Raw genomic sequence first — 14,307 nt, 5'->3', positions numbered from 1 at the left:
GTTAAAGTGCTGTTACGTTCGGCAAACCCAGCTTTTAGCAGCCTACAGCCCCCTTGTTGCATGCGGCTTATGTAACTGTTTCTATTTTCGTACAAAGTGCACGGCTTGTTGGTATCGTATTACTTTGCTCGATACCCGTGACTTAAACGTCAACAAAATCGTGTCTGGATTGCTGTTTCTGCTACAACAGCAGATTATCCAATTTAAGCTTCACATGGCTGCAACTCCCTACGACGTCCATCGTTAATGGAACCAAGGAGCGTTTTCGCAAATAATCTAATCCTGCTTGGTTTGAATGTTCGTCCCCAGTAGCCTAGTAATAGGGTCGTGCAGCTCTTGCTCATCATTCAGCAGGAGTTTATTACTTGTGCGTTAGGTCGTTGAGTCAATATTACGGTGTTCCACCCGACCGCGTCCGAACAACGAATCGTTGTCTTCCACAGCAGCGTGTCGACTCGCCGTCTCAACAATGAACTGAAAACGCCCTTTAAATCCCCAAAAGTACGCGCTATAAGAGAACACGCTAGCCACTGTCCATTTTAGTCGCCCTTACCTTTTACAAATTAAACTTTTACTCTTGTCCACGCTACTTGTGTTTGTTGTGATCGTTTGCACGAAACCGAATAGGAATTTTGTTATTCGTTGAAGGCTCGGGCTGTAGTAAAACTTATTTATTTACCTCCATTGAATGCCAACACGTGTTTTTAACCGCAAAAATAGATTTCTCCCTTATTAACTGTTTAAACGGTTGTTGTATTTTCGAAACTAGGTCAGTTGACCGCAGCGTAAAGTAGGTCAATGCTACCTTCTGCATGTAACGTTGTAGATTCAAACTTTGGATTTGTGTCAATTCGTGTTTCTCCTTGTACCACCACCGCCACCGCAAATGGCATTTAAACACATTTCTCACGGATTGGATTTGCGGCAATTCTTGTTCAATGAAATGTCAAATTCGTATCAGATCAGCCACTTGTTCGATTAATTGCATTCGAAGGTCAGCTTTTGTTTAATATTGGGAGTCGCCAATTTAAATCACTTCCTTTCCCACTGCAGTGACGTGCGCGAAGCTTGAACGGAGAAAATCTCCCAATCTAACCGGTCATGGCCTGCTTCAGCCAACACCATGCACTGAACTACCAATTGGCCTATTAAAATAACCGGATGCGCGCATTTTCCAAGCATCCCAATAATTGCAGCTGCGCTTGTATTCTAATCGACCTGCCGCAAACCCAGGAGGTATAGAAGCTGCCACTCCGGAAAGCTCCGCTCAATCAATTGTAATATATCCCAACGAACCATGTTTCACACACACCTGCACCTCACTTGTTGAATCATGACCACACATTGGAACCGGTTTTTTAAATTGCCGTATGACTCAACCCAAAAGTAAAGGCGATCATTTTTTTAATATATTTGTAAAGGGGTTTTAAAGTTTCGCATGATTATGCTTCTGCTTGGTCATACTGTGACGTCATCTTTTAATGCTTCCGTCTGGAGGTTTTGTTCAGCTACCAGTTTCAACTTAACGTTGTTTTTGTTGCGTTTTTTGTCCACGGCACCAGACACACCAGTTGCTTTGTTCTGATCTTGCCCTTCTAAAGAACATAACGAACATGTTACGGGGTAGTACGTAAATAAACTTTACACAGCAACTATTAATCAGTAACTGACAATCTCAACATCGCACTACAGTATGTCCTAGTAACACTGAATTTGCACATTACTCAGTGTATGACGTAAACTTGGAAGTCTCCATTGTTTGCACTTGACACTGGTTTGTTTGCACCACGGTTGTTGCTCTACTGGATTACGTATGTTCTAATTCAATATTGCTTTTGGGTGATGTAATGCTAGACTAGCCAACCTTTACCGAGCGTAAAGGATTCGTGTTTACTTCGGGTAAACCGGCCCCCGCGCAGTGTAATGTGGTAAAACACGTAGTTAACAAAGAAATATATCGCGCGTTATTTGTACTGTAATGCCTACAGGGTGTGCTTTCTTCCCGTATATCAACCGTACAATTTGACAGCTGAATGCAAAGCGATTAAGTCACAAAGACACTTTACATATTTGCTGAAGGCAAAATAAATATGCTTGTCGCTATCAGTACGGGAAACTCTTTACCAAGTTTAGTTCCTGCTAAGTTTCTCACATGCAAGTTCCACAATCGTGACGTCAAGTTCATACGTACACGACGAAAATAACCAAAACGCGCTCCTGGGCATGTCCTGGAATCGCGCCCATTTGGCTGTGGCTAGGTTGTGCAGGCTTTATTTAAATCCAGTTGCCGTCATAACCGTGTTGCGGCTCGTGAGAAAGGCCTATCTAATTTAGAACAAAAGTTCGCACAGTCGTTAACCGTTCTAAAATATAGAGCAAAGTCACGAAGCCAAGTTTATACGATTACCTGGTCACTAAAGTTGCCAGTCCGTGTCACTTTCGCCCAGTCGGCAATGAACATGCGCAGCAAGCGTATCACGTCAAATTGGCGTGAAATTTCCGCATGAGCGCATCTGCGCAAAACGCGTTTTAAAATGTAGACTTCACGGAGATTTCCGTGTTTAAACTTGGCAGATAAGAGCCTCCTTTTGCGCACTCGGTACACAGATCTCTTTACCAAGACGAATGGGGTTGTTTTCTCCACACCGCAGGGTTGCCTTGGCGCCCCTTGGTCCCATTTGTGTAGGCACAACATGGAAGTCGACGACAAACGGCTGCAGCTTCTTTTGTAACTAAATCCATCCACTCGAAGCCAAGCTTAAGTGAGCTGAAATGCATCCTGTTGTTTCCGTTACCACTCGACCGATACCACCGAACGCAAGACAGGTGAAGGTTTACTTGACTTGCACTAAACGGGCAATTATGGAAGAAGCAAAATGTCCCTACCAAGATCTTATCTCAACCGCAGTTTACCGTCTAATGCTCTTATGGATGGTATTGCAATACTTCAATCCGCGATCGTTATGGTGTGTCGACGTCATTCTATCTCCGCACAGTTTGTGTTACCGAGACGGGTTGGTGTTCCACAGCTTGTGGTGAATGCAAACGTTAACAGAATAGCTTACACAAACTCGCCTTTTATTGCCCTATATTCTTTGAAATTCCAAATCACTGCAGAGTGCAATGACAATGCAATACTGCGTGGCATCTCGAAAACATCATCTGGTGAATTGTAAACACTCGAGTTCTGCCGCATCACGGCCATTACTTACCCTGGGAATATCTCGATGTCTTTGATTAAGAGCGTACAGCCTTTGTAGACCAACACTTACGGAATGACACGTCAAAAATTGCTCTGGTACAATGCCTCTTTTAAAAGTGCGTATTATCAAAGAATCCTATTAATCCCGGTTGCAGAAAGAGCAGGCTTGCTTTTCACATGTCATCTAGTATATAACCTCCGTGTAAGTTTTTGTCGACCAAGAAATCGTTTCTTGGAAATGCCGTATATATTGAAGCTTTGTGTATTAGTATGAAGCCGATCCGTGTTTCTTTCGATTAATCCGCTTTGCTCGTGGCTATTCAATGTCTGAGGCGCCAACGATGACCCGGCACAATAAACAATTGCGAAGTATGGGGAGAATGATCTATGGCTGCTCTGTCTTGGCGCGCATATGGCGGTATCTTATTATACGACACACCACAATGCTCGTAGCCAAGCCGGACGCCGCTTGTTTCCAATCAAGCATCACCACTCCTTGCGGCGAGAGATGATCGCCACTTCAAAATTGTATCAGCGGAGCAAGAAAAACTATCAACACTTGCTTTTAGCTGGCATGCTGTGATCCCAGCTAATCCGGTCCGAGCAAGCCTACGCGTGTTCTGCAACCCGATGCCGTGGTGCCCATCAAGTGCCCTAATTGCTTAGCCGATTGTAATTGTTATTTGTTGTGAAGCACTAGCATAGTAGCGGGTGTTGCCCACGCGGCATTGCTGCAGTGCAACCCGATCTCGTTACAATCGGCTGCTGCTCCCCGCTTCTTTGTTTTTACCCCGCTTACACGTTCAGTACCCCGCGTAAGCCCTTTTACCGCAGTTCGCTGAAAACAAAGATCATTTTTACAACTAAGTTGGGGCTGTTTGGTAACAATTGTTCACAGTGTGTGGTTAAATCACGCTGCACCGTTTCACCTCAAGTGCTACATCCCGACCATAACCTATTCAGTGTCACGCGGCAATTAAACTTGAAATCCTAGCGCGTGGCTCATCGCAAGACCCATCAAAGAATTTTAAGTATACTGGATCGTTCGTAATGATACGTTTCGTTGTTTTCTTTAAACCGACTTGCACCAGACACGAAAATCGCAAGATTGAGAACGGAGAATTTCGTACACCACACAACCAAAGCTCTCTCCAAACCTATGATACCAGATTAGTCAACGGTAATAGCTACAACGCGCTTGTTTCCAGCTCAGCCTCAAACCTTGTGTATTTTTAGCTCGGCCATATCTTAAACCTTAACCGTGTATTTTTCGTTCCGTCATTATCTGTATTATGACAGACTCCTTCATGCTTTTGTCTCATTACGTAATACGTACTTATTTAAACTGCCCTTATAGGAAAGCTCGTTGGGTAGCTAACCTTTCTTGCGCTCTCAATTGCAGTAGGCCATTTAAATTTAAACTATAGGCTTTGAAATTTGTGAAGCGGATTTACCAACTACCCGTTATAGGTCAGCGGTAATTACTTTTATAAATGATATTTAAAAGCTCAAGAACCTTTATTGGAGAGTGCAGACCTAGGTTGCTTTCCAAAAGCAAACGCTTAAATTAATAGTATACCGCTTTAAACATATACGTTAACAGTGATTTGTGTAGTTTATTTAGCTGCTTTAATTTTCCTCAAAAGTTTTAAAGTGCACACACCATACAACGTCCCACATTTTCGTGTATAGAATGTCTGATTTAATGTTAAATCAAGGTGTCGCTTAATAAGTGAAAACCAAACTGCGTTTCTGTAACCACGTGCTCGACAGCAGCCTATTCAGAACAAGCCAATTACAATCTGCAAGTAACGATTCCGCTGTATATAGGCATTCAGCGTATTCAGTGTTGACAAACGGCCGCTTCTTCTAAATATGCGGTGGGTAATTGCTTGGTCTTAGGTTTGTAAGTACTTTGTTATGCCGTTTCGAACCATGGAATCGGACAGCACGACTGTTACCGACAGCTCCTATGGTTTCTATGAATCGGTTAATTGCTTGTATGGAAACCGATCTTCGATATCAAAGCTGATGGTTAACTTAGTTAATGAACACTGTCGATATACCACGGCCTCATGAATTCGATTGTATCGTTTGTTTATAAGCAGCTCGTTCTTCTTTGGTAACAATACTAAGAGTAATAGAAAGTCCGCTTCAACGCCACAATCATTTTTATTAAACGTACACCAGCTGCATAATCACCAGTAATTTTAGCCAAACACGATCGAACTATTAACATCTGCACACTTCTTCGACGTCACCATTGATTAGCATTGGAAATCCGACAGTGTTAAAATAACAACCAAACTTGCACCTGACAATCAAGCTACGTAAAGAATTCACGCAAAAAAATCTGACACGTGCATTTATGCATGATCACACTCGTTGTGACATAAACTTATCAGTTGTGAAATGTTTGGTTTGCTGCTGTATACGTGACTTGGTCGATTTAATATGCGAACGTGATGCCGAACACATACAACTTCCACGTTCGTTGGAGTCATTGAAATATAACGTCAAAGTGTGGTTACGGCTACGGTCGACGTGCACGTGCCTATAAATTTTAAACAAACCCAACATATATCATTGCGAAAGATTTATATTTTATTCTGAAGGGCGGGGTCTTCTAGCATGGCAGGCCATGATTGTATTTGGGCGTGGTCCTACACCCGGGGTGTGGGCCAGAGTTGACTTAAGGCCGATTACCTTAAATTTAGATCACAAAATATTTTCATTGTCCCACTGTCTTTATTAAGTACTCCAGCTTATACGAGCGATACGCCAACCAACATTACATCATCCTCGTGACAATAACTTCCTCATTTCTTCTGAAATTTCGTCGTATGATAACCACGTGGCTCCGGTATTATCAGTATGAAATATTTCATCAGCTTATATCGTGTCAAAACAATCTTGTTGGGGTGTACATCGTCTTGGTGTAACTTTTATACCACTGTAGGCGATCATCGTTTAGAAAAAACTACGCGTTTTTGTTGTTTAGTGCTAATTTATTTAGTTGTCCTTTACTATTCAAAGTTCTCTACTTTTGCACAGCGAACATATGTAGTGGTTTAAATTTAAATTAATAATATTGCAAACTGTGTACGGTGACAGCATGTAACAAACTCTCCACAAACAACAATATTGCATAACCTAACATCATTTCGCCTCACGTCATCGAAATCCCGCTTTGTTTTGGTAACGCGTGTGCTTTAATCGTGCTATCAAAGCAATGCAATGTGTTGAAACCTTACTTTTTATGGATTATGGGGATTTCTTGTTGGGAGACGTTTAACCCTTTGTTTTGCTCGTATTGGCGACGGCAACGGGAGTCGTCTGATAAACCTAATATTCCCATGAACCGTTGGTAAAAGTTGCTGCTTCAAACCAGCATTCGCGCGATAACGAATTCCAACCACCAGCATTCAACCTGGTCGACCTACTTGTAAACAGTGGTAGTACTTGTATTCCACGAAGCAGTGTTTGATAGCCACTCCCAAGGAATTTTTTTACGACCGTCTTAGTCCATGTTACTCCTGTCGCCGCGAACAACATTTGCGATAAGACGGTAGTTAACGCATCTCGGACATGTTTTGCTCTCCTGTGAGACCTAGGTTTCTCCCTGTATTTCAACCATGGGTGTTATGTCTGCTGTTGTGGGTAGACGCCAGTATTTTTAGAATTCGCACGCTCGTAACATTGTGTTATCGCAAAAAGGCTTTTGCCTTTTTCTCTTTTTTTTTATATTAAGCTATTTATTATTTCAGATCACATAACAACAGGAAAGCAAAAATTATATTACACCCTTCTTAGATTCCACTTCCTACCTGGGGTCGCATTTTTGTCGCTGGTGCGCAACTTGCTTTCCAGACATTACGTCATACGGGTTCACTTCGTGTCAACTATATTGTCGCTTTTTCGTCAGTTTATGGCGTGACCCTTACACCATGTTGGCCATAGCTCACGGCGACAATTTCTTACCGTTAATACGTCATTTACCATCAAATTACCACGTATGTATGCACGACATAAATACGCCCGAATTAATGCGCGCTCCAATGCCCGCAGTCAATAACTTGACAATTTAACAGGTTTTTGTGTAAAATATTTTGACGTATAGGATAACGTGTGCAGCCAAATATGTTCGGGGTTGCGCAGTTTTCAACGAAAGCTGTGGTATCCGTCATAATATACACCGGGGGCTTCCCACGCGACTTCACCTCGGTGTTTTCCCGCCTCCCTTCCCGTTCCGTTTGTTCGCTCACCAAGGAACATATTTGGGTATAGATAGTGTTCCTCGACTACGTTGCGTTTTTTTCCCCTGACAAGGAACATTACGCAATGAACGGCATGCATCACCTTTTCGATACATTATGTTTTGTTTTATAAGTCTTTAGTCACTGATACGTATTCAACTACGTAGCGGAAATTTTCACTCTTTGTGAAAATACACACAGTTGTTGTTAATATTGAAAGGTTTGTTGTTGTGTTGGTCATGTTGTGACGCTGCTAAAGCGCAGCACATTCACTCCTACACGTGCGCCGCCATCTTGCATTACCGCATAACATGTGATGATAATTTGTCCAATCGCGTTTGTGCCGGCCGGCGTATGACGTAATTGCTTAATGACTAATCCAGTTCTGCTAATACCAAAACCACGTTGTCTTTAGTTGCCGCTTTTCTGATATATCGTTGTAATAATAAAACACCGGTACTGTCATGCACACGTCATGTAAGATTGCAATAACATGTCATTGGCATGTAAAATGTCACAGCTAAGCAATGCATGCGTGTTCTTTGAATCTGACAGTTTAGTCTCGACCGGCTACTTGTTATACGTCATAACAAATACATGCTATGCTGTAACAAAAACAAAACAACATGTCATAGAGTCATATAGGTTCTGATGAGTGGAAAATTTTCGCAAGACTCATGCATTGGTCAGCCCTATCTCTTTATTTGTGCAAAGTAACGTATACATTTACGTACCGGATGTTTGTGGACAGTGGCAAGTATTACGGTGGACTGTTTGTATTTTCTTCATGTGACCATATACTGCAGATTTTGCAGTGCGTCATATGTTTGTGCAACATGTCCTGTCTCGTTATTTTTTTAAATATGTGCTTATTTAATATTCCAAGTATTACAGTGACAACTAATTCATATGCAGCTTCTACATAACTCGCACCAACGTATACGCCGCATTAGTCAACCTTGTGTGGCATGAAATTACCGAATTATCAAATTACTCAAACATCTAATTTGTGCGGGCTGTGTGGTGCAGAATGCAGAAAGCAATTGGCCTCCCATGCACGCCTGTCATAGGCATCAGCTGTTTTTGGATCTCCCGGAAGCGACCTCATGACAGATCGCCCATTCATTATTCATGTGTTTTTCACATGCTGCTATCAGCTGATCACAGCTTGGTCCTGTTGCGCAACTGCACGTCTTAAGCATTTCCAGTCAAAAATTGGTATTACACACTGGAAATGGTGTATTCTACATTCCATATAATTTATATTTAATTTGACCTATATTTCATATGTAATGAAGCATGCTTTGTCGTGTGGAATCCTAATCGATAAAGGGTAAATACGTTCAATTGATTGACAATTTTCTCGTGTTTACCAAACCTATGTTGAACGTTGACTGCTATAGCATTAAACCATAACAACCGTGAATGCCATCATTATACCTGGAAATGCGTGGACAGTATACACGTTAAACGCTTAAAGTCGGACTACTATCTCTCAACACAAACACGCGACAAATTTACCAAATAGACCATTATATATAGGTCCTTATTGATTTTCGTTCAAACGCACAAAAAGCGAAACATGTGGGGTTCGTGCTTGCTTGAGCAAGCCACCCGGTTGACGTTTGATATTTTAAGAACATAAAGCTATATGTTCGTTTGCCATCGATCCACAGTCTGTTCGAGATTGATTTTACTTTTTACGACGTTTCTCTATTGAACGTAACAAACAACACGGGTTTATGTTGTCTTGGGAAGCCATCCCGGCGGTGCTTCTATAATTACGTTAAAAGCTGCGGCGGGAGTACAGTAGTTCCTCTTCCTCATAATTTAGTGTTGTTCTTTCGTGCGCATAGATATTGGATAGGAAAGCTGGGTCAAACCGGTTTAAACCGCCCTTCTTCAAATCGCTCCAGCAGAGTGCGGTTTTGGGTGCTCGAAATTTAACGATGAGGTATCAGCTGTGGGTTTCTCTCTAAGGCCAAGTGCAGCGAATGCTTTCTCCTCGTCGCCGCGAGACGAATGGTCTGCGTCAAAAGCTCTTCGCGGCCATGACTTCGGCGCCGTTTCTCAGGGTTTCTAGATATTAGCGGCTTCAATCCATCGTAATTGAACGCAGCAATGTTCCATAGATATGGCGATACAGACTAACGCCAAACCACCGGCCAAAGATATCTCGATAAGCCGACACGCCGGTGAAATCGGTTTCACCAGCAACAAGTTCAAGATGAGTCCTTGCAGACAAATCGTGTTTATTTATAACCAAGCTGTCTCCTTGTGTTTCTTTAACGCAGAGGTAGTGGATCTTATCGTTCGTGGGTTTAGGCTTGTCGTTTATGGATAAAGCGGGCTTTGTATGACGTTTTCTCCGGATTCTATGTTGTACCATCAGGAAATCCATCGTTGTTATCCGTGGATCTATAAAACGGTAATTGGTTTCACGTTTACAAACCCATATGAACCTCTTATGCCGCGTTTGAACACATTACCATGCCCTCTGTGGGACCGCCATTGCCGCGTAGCTGGGTTAAAGAGCATGCTGCAGGTCCGACTTAATGCCCTTCTCCTGAATTGTAATCATCTCCTCGATCAATAATACAAAGCTTGAAGACTTCTTCGACCGCTCCGTGTAACTCGAAGCCGAAATTATTCCGCGGCCCCCAATCAATGATAAAATCAGTAGATATTTGAGCTTCGATTATCTGTCCAGTGTGAGTGTTTATTCTACATGGGACCAAGTGCACACGTACTTCGCCTCAACAGATTGCGGCTTCGCACCTCAGGCGTCAGGCGGCTTAATGCGTGTTGACAGTTTTTATATAATTGTGAATTGCTTCTCTTTCATACCCGTTGTCTTGTGTCAACCACACAGCAATTAGCTTCCAACATTGCAACCGGCGGTATTAGGGACAATAGTGAATTGTCAAGCGTTTCAAGTTTTAATAATTCAGCAGTCGACAATAACCCGCAAATCACATTGCTGCCCGCAAAGCTTAAAATTATAACTTTTACAATATAGGCAAATGAATTGCCATTCTGTTTAAAAAAATGAACCTAAAAGCGCGTAACGGCCGCCTGAAACTGGTTTATATTATACTGGTTTAAAAAGGCTTCTAACCGCAACCTTAGTGTTAAGTTTTCGCTTAACTTTGACTAACGCGAAGTTTCGCAAAAAGCAGTTAACTGGGATTTTACTGCGAAATTCCACAAATTTAGGATTTCTACTGTTAATAGAAAAGTTCTGTTAAGTTTAGTTTTCGAATTCCCAATGTTACACTCCGTAGCGTTGTAATAATTGCCGTAAAGGTTTAGTATCGAAATAGTGTTACCAATTATTTTAACGCTAACATTGGGGAATCTTTTTATAGACAATTATATCAATTTCACGGTGTTTGGTCGTAGCTGCACTAAACCGGTTTGCTGCGGTTTGTAGCCGAGACAAACCAATTTAGGTCCATTTTCGAGCTAAGATTAGAAATTGCCGGCTTAGCTGACTGGCCGGTGTTGCGAAATATCGCCTCCGAAGGTTGCGCAATCTTTCCTGTACTGGATGACTCCTTCGTATGGGGGACTTACGGTTTTCCTGTTTGCCGGTGTACAGGCAAATTTCTGCAGTTGCGCAATGTGGAAGGTCTGGGCCGCAGCTGTGCGACTCTCTCTTGCATGAATAATTTATTTCAATTGAATTGATTATATGTACCCGACGCATATTAGCAACGAACAATAACCATCCTTTACTTGCCCAAATTCGGTTGTCGGTTGGCCTTCTTTCGCAACTCAGCACGACAGGGTGACGCAACCACATATTGCGCAACCTTTCTGTCGCCTTTGTTGCGTTGTGTGCTCCTCTCGAACAGGAGATGTGGTAACGTTTTCATCATACGCCGCTCAAGTGAACATCCCGTCTGTGCGAGAACAATTGCGTCTACGCCACTGTTAATGACGTAATAACTCTTACGAAACCGCCGGCCGGTTTGTCAGCGATTGCGAAATTAGGACCGCGTTCTAAATTCCCCACAAGCGTCATACGCCGCCGGTTTTGTTCTCAGGTCACCTCCGTCAAATTGAATCACCTTCTCGTACTAAGGTTCCGTTAATCTTTATTAATTATCAATTCATGTACACCGAAAACTATTTTTTGCCTTTTTTGTTAGCCTGTACAGTCTATTAACGTGACCTGGTATTACAGCCGGTTTAATTAGGCCTTTAGTTGCGTTTCCGCGTACGTGCTATACAATACACTGTAAAACGGTTCTGTGAAAAGTTTTCACTCCGATGGCCTAAATGCCTTCTCAGTGTTCCACAGCTCTTATTAAAGCTGTTTTGACAGCTATGATTCGATCTACACCGGCATAATGCATGCGAGGCTGTGTCCTCAGGGCGGGACAAGTTCTAATTGGCCAACGGAAGAAGATGTTATTACGTAAGATTGGCGTTGGTACACACCGCTTTTTCAGATTTAAAGTTCGGGGAACCGGCGCAACGTGTCTATCGTCACGTTTGTGTCGTTTGGTTCCAGATAGAGCTTCGATTTTGTGCATCTGGTTTTACACTTTTACGTTGAAACAGCTGGTGTTTTCGTCATATGTTGCCTAGCATCTTTGCCGCTGTGACGAAACAGTGGTTTCGCAATCGCCGCTACATCGATTGACAGGCCGATATATTGATCGCATTTCCATTCTGTTAAAACCGGCGATGGAGCCGATGGTAAGCACTCTACCGCATTCTTGCCAAAAATGATTGTTACACGGTGAAATAATGTCTACCTGTTGTCAACTAGTCAAATAACCTAAAACAATTTGTAATGACATTGTTTCAGAGGTTATCGTCGTAATTTCGTATGCTTTAAAATACAACCAGCAAGGATCAAACACTTGATTTTATGATCGCAGTTTTTCACGCTGAGAATGCCGGCTCTGACGTGGCTTATAATGCCGGTTCGTTCACTGATTGGTCGCTGCTAGTATATCAAGCATCTCATTTTCCTCTCTTTGTCTCTTTATTCTCTTTTAATGAACCAATCTAACCCCTCAATCTAATCCAGGTGTGTTAACTCTATATTGGGTTGTTGTATTGAGTTAAGGCAGTTACGTATTCCAAGAATACCTGCTCGTAATATATTACGAAAAAGTACCGGCCTGCTTAACGTTGGTCATCAACGGCGGTACTCCCGTACATATAATAGGCTTGTGTTTTATGGCTGTATACTGTATAATAGAATGACTGCTTTTGTGCGGTATACTGTGTTGTTTCGTAGCCTGTTCTAAATTTTGCATAGTGCATCCTGATTACGTTTAAAATTGCCTGGAAATTGCATGTGTTCCTAAATGGTGGTGCAACCGCTCAGCTCGTACACAACATGTCCGGACTTGTGCTGTGTGGTTTTTAACCATCTCCCAGTTCCCCATTTATTGTTTTCATTACTCACCCTGTATAAGCTTGTACGACTTCATTGATTGCTTATGGTTTACCTATTTGCATAGACAAGGGCAAAAATGCAAGGTTGCATTGGCCTCTTTAATCTATTTCTCTTTACCAATGTATGTTTTTTCATTGGTAAGCTTAGCGCAGCATATCGCACAGTGCTGACTGGTGTTTACGTTTGTGTGAGGAATGGATGACCCTACAAGTGGGTGGGTGTCTATTTATTTTGCAACGTGCATGTTTTTCCAACGCGTAATCGACATTTTAGTCAATATGGATTACGAAATCTGAAGTTTCACGCCCGGTTACGACATTAAAACGCCAACAACATTTCCATATTGGGATAGGCACACGACATACGAACACACTGCAACGCTAAGCCAACATGGCGAAACCCGTTCAACAAAGAAAAAAATAGAAGTTCGACCTATTGATTGTTAGGGTAGCGAATCTGACCGGCGAATAGATACGAGGCTCCCATCTTTCTCTTTCCTTGGATCGAAAAAAAACGGTTTCATTTATTATGTTAGGGCGCTGTTTCCCTTTATTGTGCAATCTCCGCCTTCTCTTCTCTCTCTTGTATAAAGAAGGAAGTTAGAATTTCGCAACACACAGCTATCGGATTGCTCAATGTGCTTTAATAATGGTTCTGCCGGGTGTCGCAGTTGTTTTTGCTTTATTTAGTTGGCTGTTTTATGTTTTTTTGCAAAATGAATTTAGCCATAAAACACATTTATAAGATGTACTGAAAGATTTGTAATATATGCACGATTTTTGTTCTGTTTATGGTAAAATTAATCGAGTAAATTCGACACGGCACCCCGCTGACTTGAATGGTTGCGTCGCTAACGCTTTTCTTTTTTCTCACTGCAGCTTGGCCCGACAACAACGGCTAGAGCGGCTTTCAAAGCTTGTTTATCTGTAACCAGCAGACTGCTAGATATTATGAAGCCGTCAGTCCGCTGTGCAGTCAGTACCTATCTGAACGAGCTAGAGTCAACTTGCTTTAACAACTGTGTTATGATCAAGATCGAATAAACCATGGCACCACAGACAGCCAGCACGGGAAACGTGAACCTTATTAACGGACGAAATGCAGTATCTGCAAGTAAAGAACTATTAGATTGCAATCACAATGCTGTAATCAGCGAGAAGGCCGCACAACAACAGGCTACCGTTGGCGCCCCGAACAAACGACCCTCAAACGGGGGCGATGTAAACGATCGTAGTCGTAAGTTAATCAAAAGCTGCTTCACCCATCTCAACACTAACCTCAATGTGCTGGTCATCGGAGCCAAAGGGGCAGGTAAGCGAGTTGAAAATTTTTAACATTGTTATAAAAATTTTAGCTCAAAAATTTGTGTTGAAACTGATGTGTAAAAGCTCTGTTTGTTTGGATTGTTTTAATGTTTAATTTTTGTTTTG

General features: G+C 42.2%; 1 protein-coding gene and 1 long non-coding RNA gene across 3 annotated transcripts in view; one reads left to right on the top strand and one right to left on the bottom strand.

The window, feature by feature from the left end:
* The window catches only part of LOC100175113, a 29,866-nt gene that overhangs the window by 12,794 nt on the left and 2,765 nt on the right, over positions 1 to 14,307 (top strand). For both annotated transcript variants that reach the window (XM_018814078.2, XM_018814076.2), the window contains exon 3: positions 13,756 to 14,188. In XM_018814078.2, coding sequence (XP_018669623.1) covers positions 13,924 to 14,188 — 265 coding nt within the window. In that variant the 5' untranslated portion in view covers positions 13,756 to 13,923. The remainder of the gene's footprint in view (positions 1 to 13,755; positions 14,189 to 14,307) is intronic.
* On the bottom strand, positions 107 to 4,898 carry LOC113474516. Its single transcript, XR_003396179.1, has 2 exons — positions 2,125 to 4,898; positions 107 to 1,595 (listed from the first exon to the last, which is right to left on the bottom strand). It is a non-coding gene; the product is annotated as an uncharacterized LOC113474516 (long non-coding RNA).

The sequence above is a fragment of the Ciona intestinalis genome, chromosome 1, assembly GCF_000224145.3.
Source record: "Ciona intestinalis chromosome 1, KH, whole genome shotgun sequence".
NCBI lineage: Eukaryota > Metazoa > Chordata > Ascidiacea > Phlebobranchia > Cionidae > Ciona > Ciona intestinalis.
Note: the sequence above shows the minus strand (reverse complement) of the source record. Positions and strands in the feature narration are given on the sequence as shown.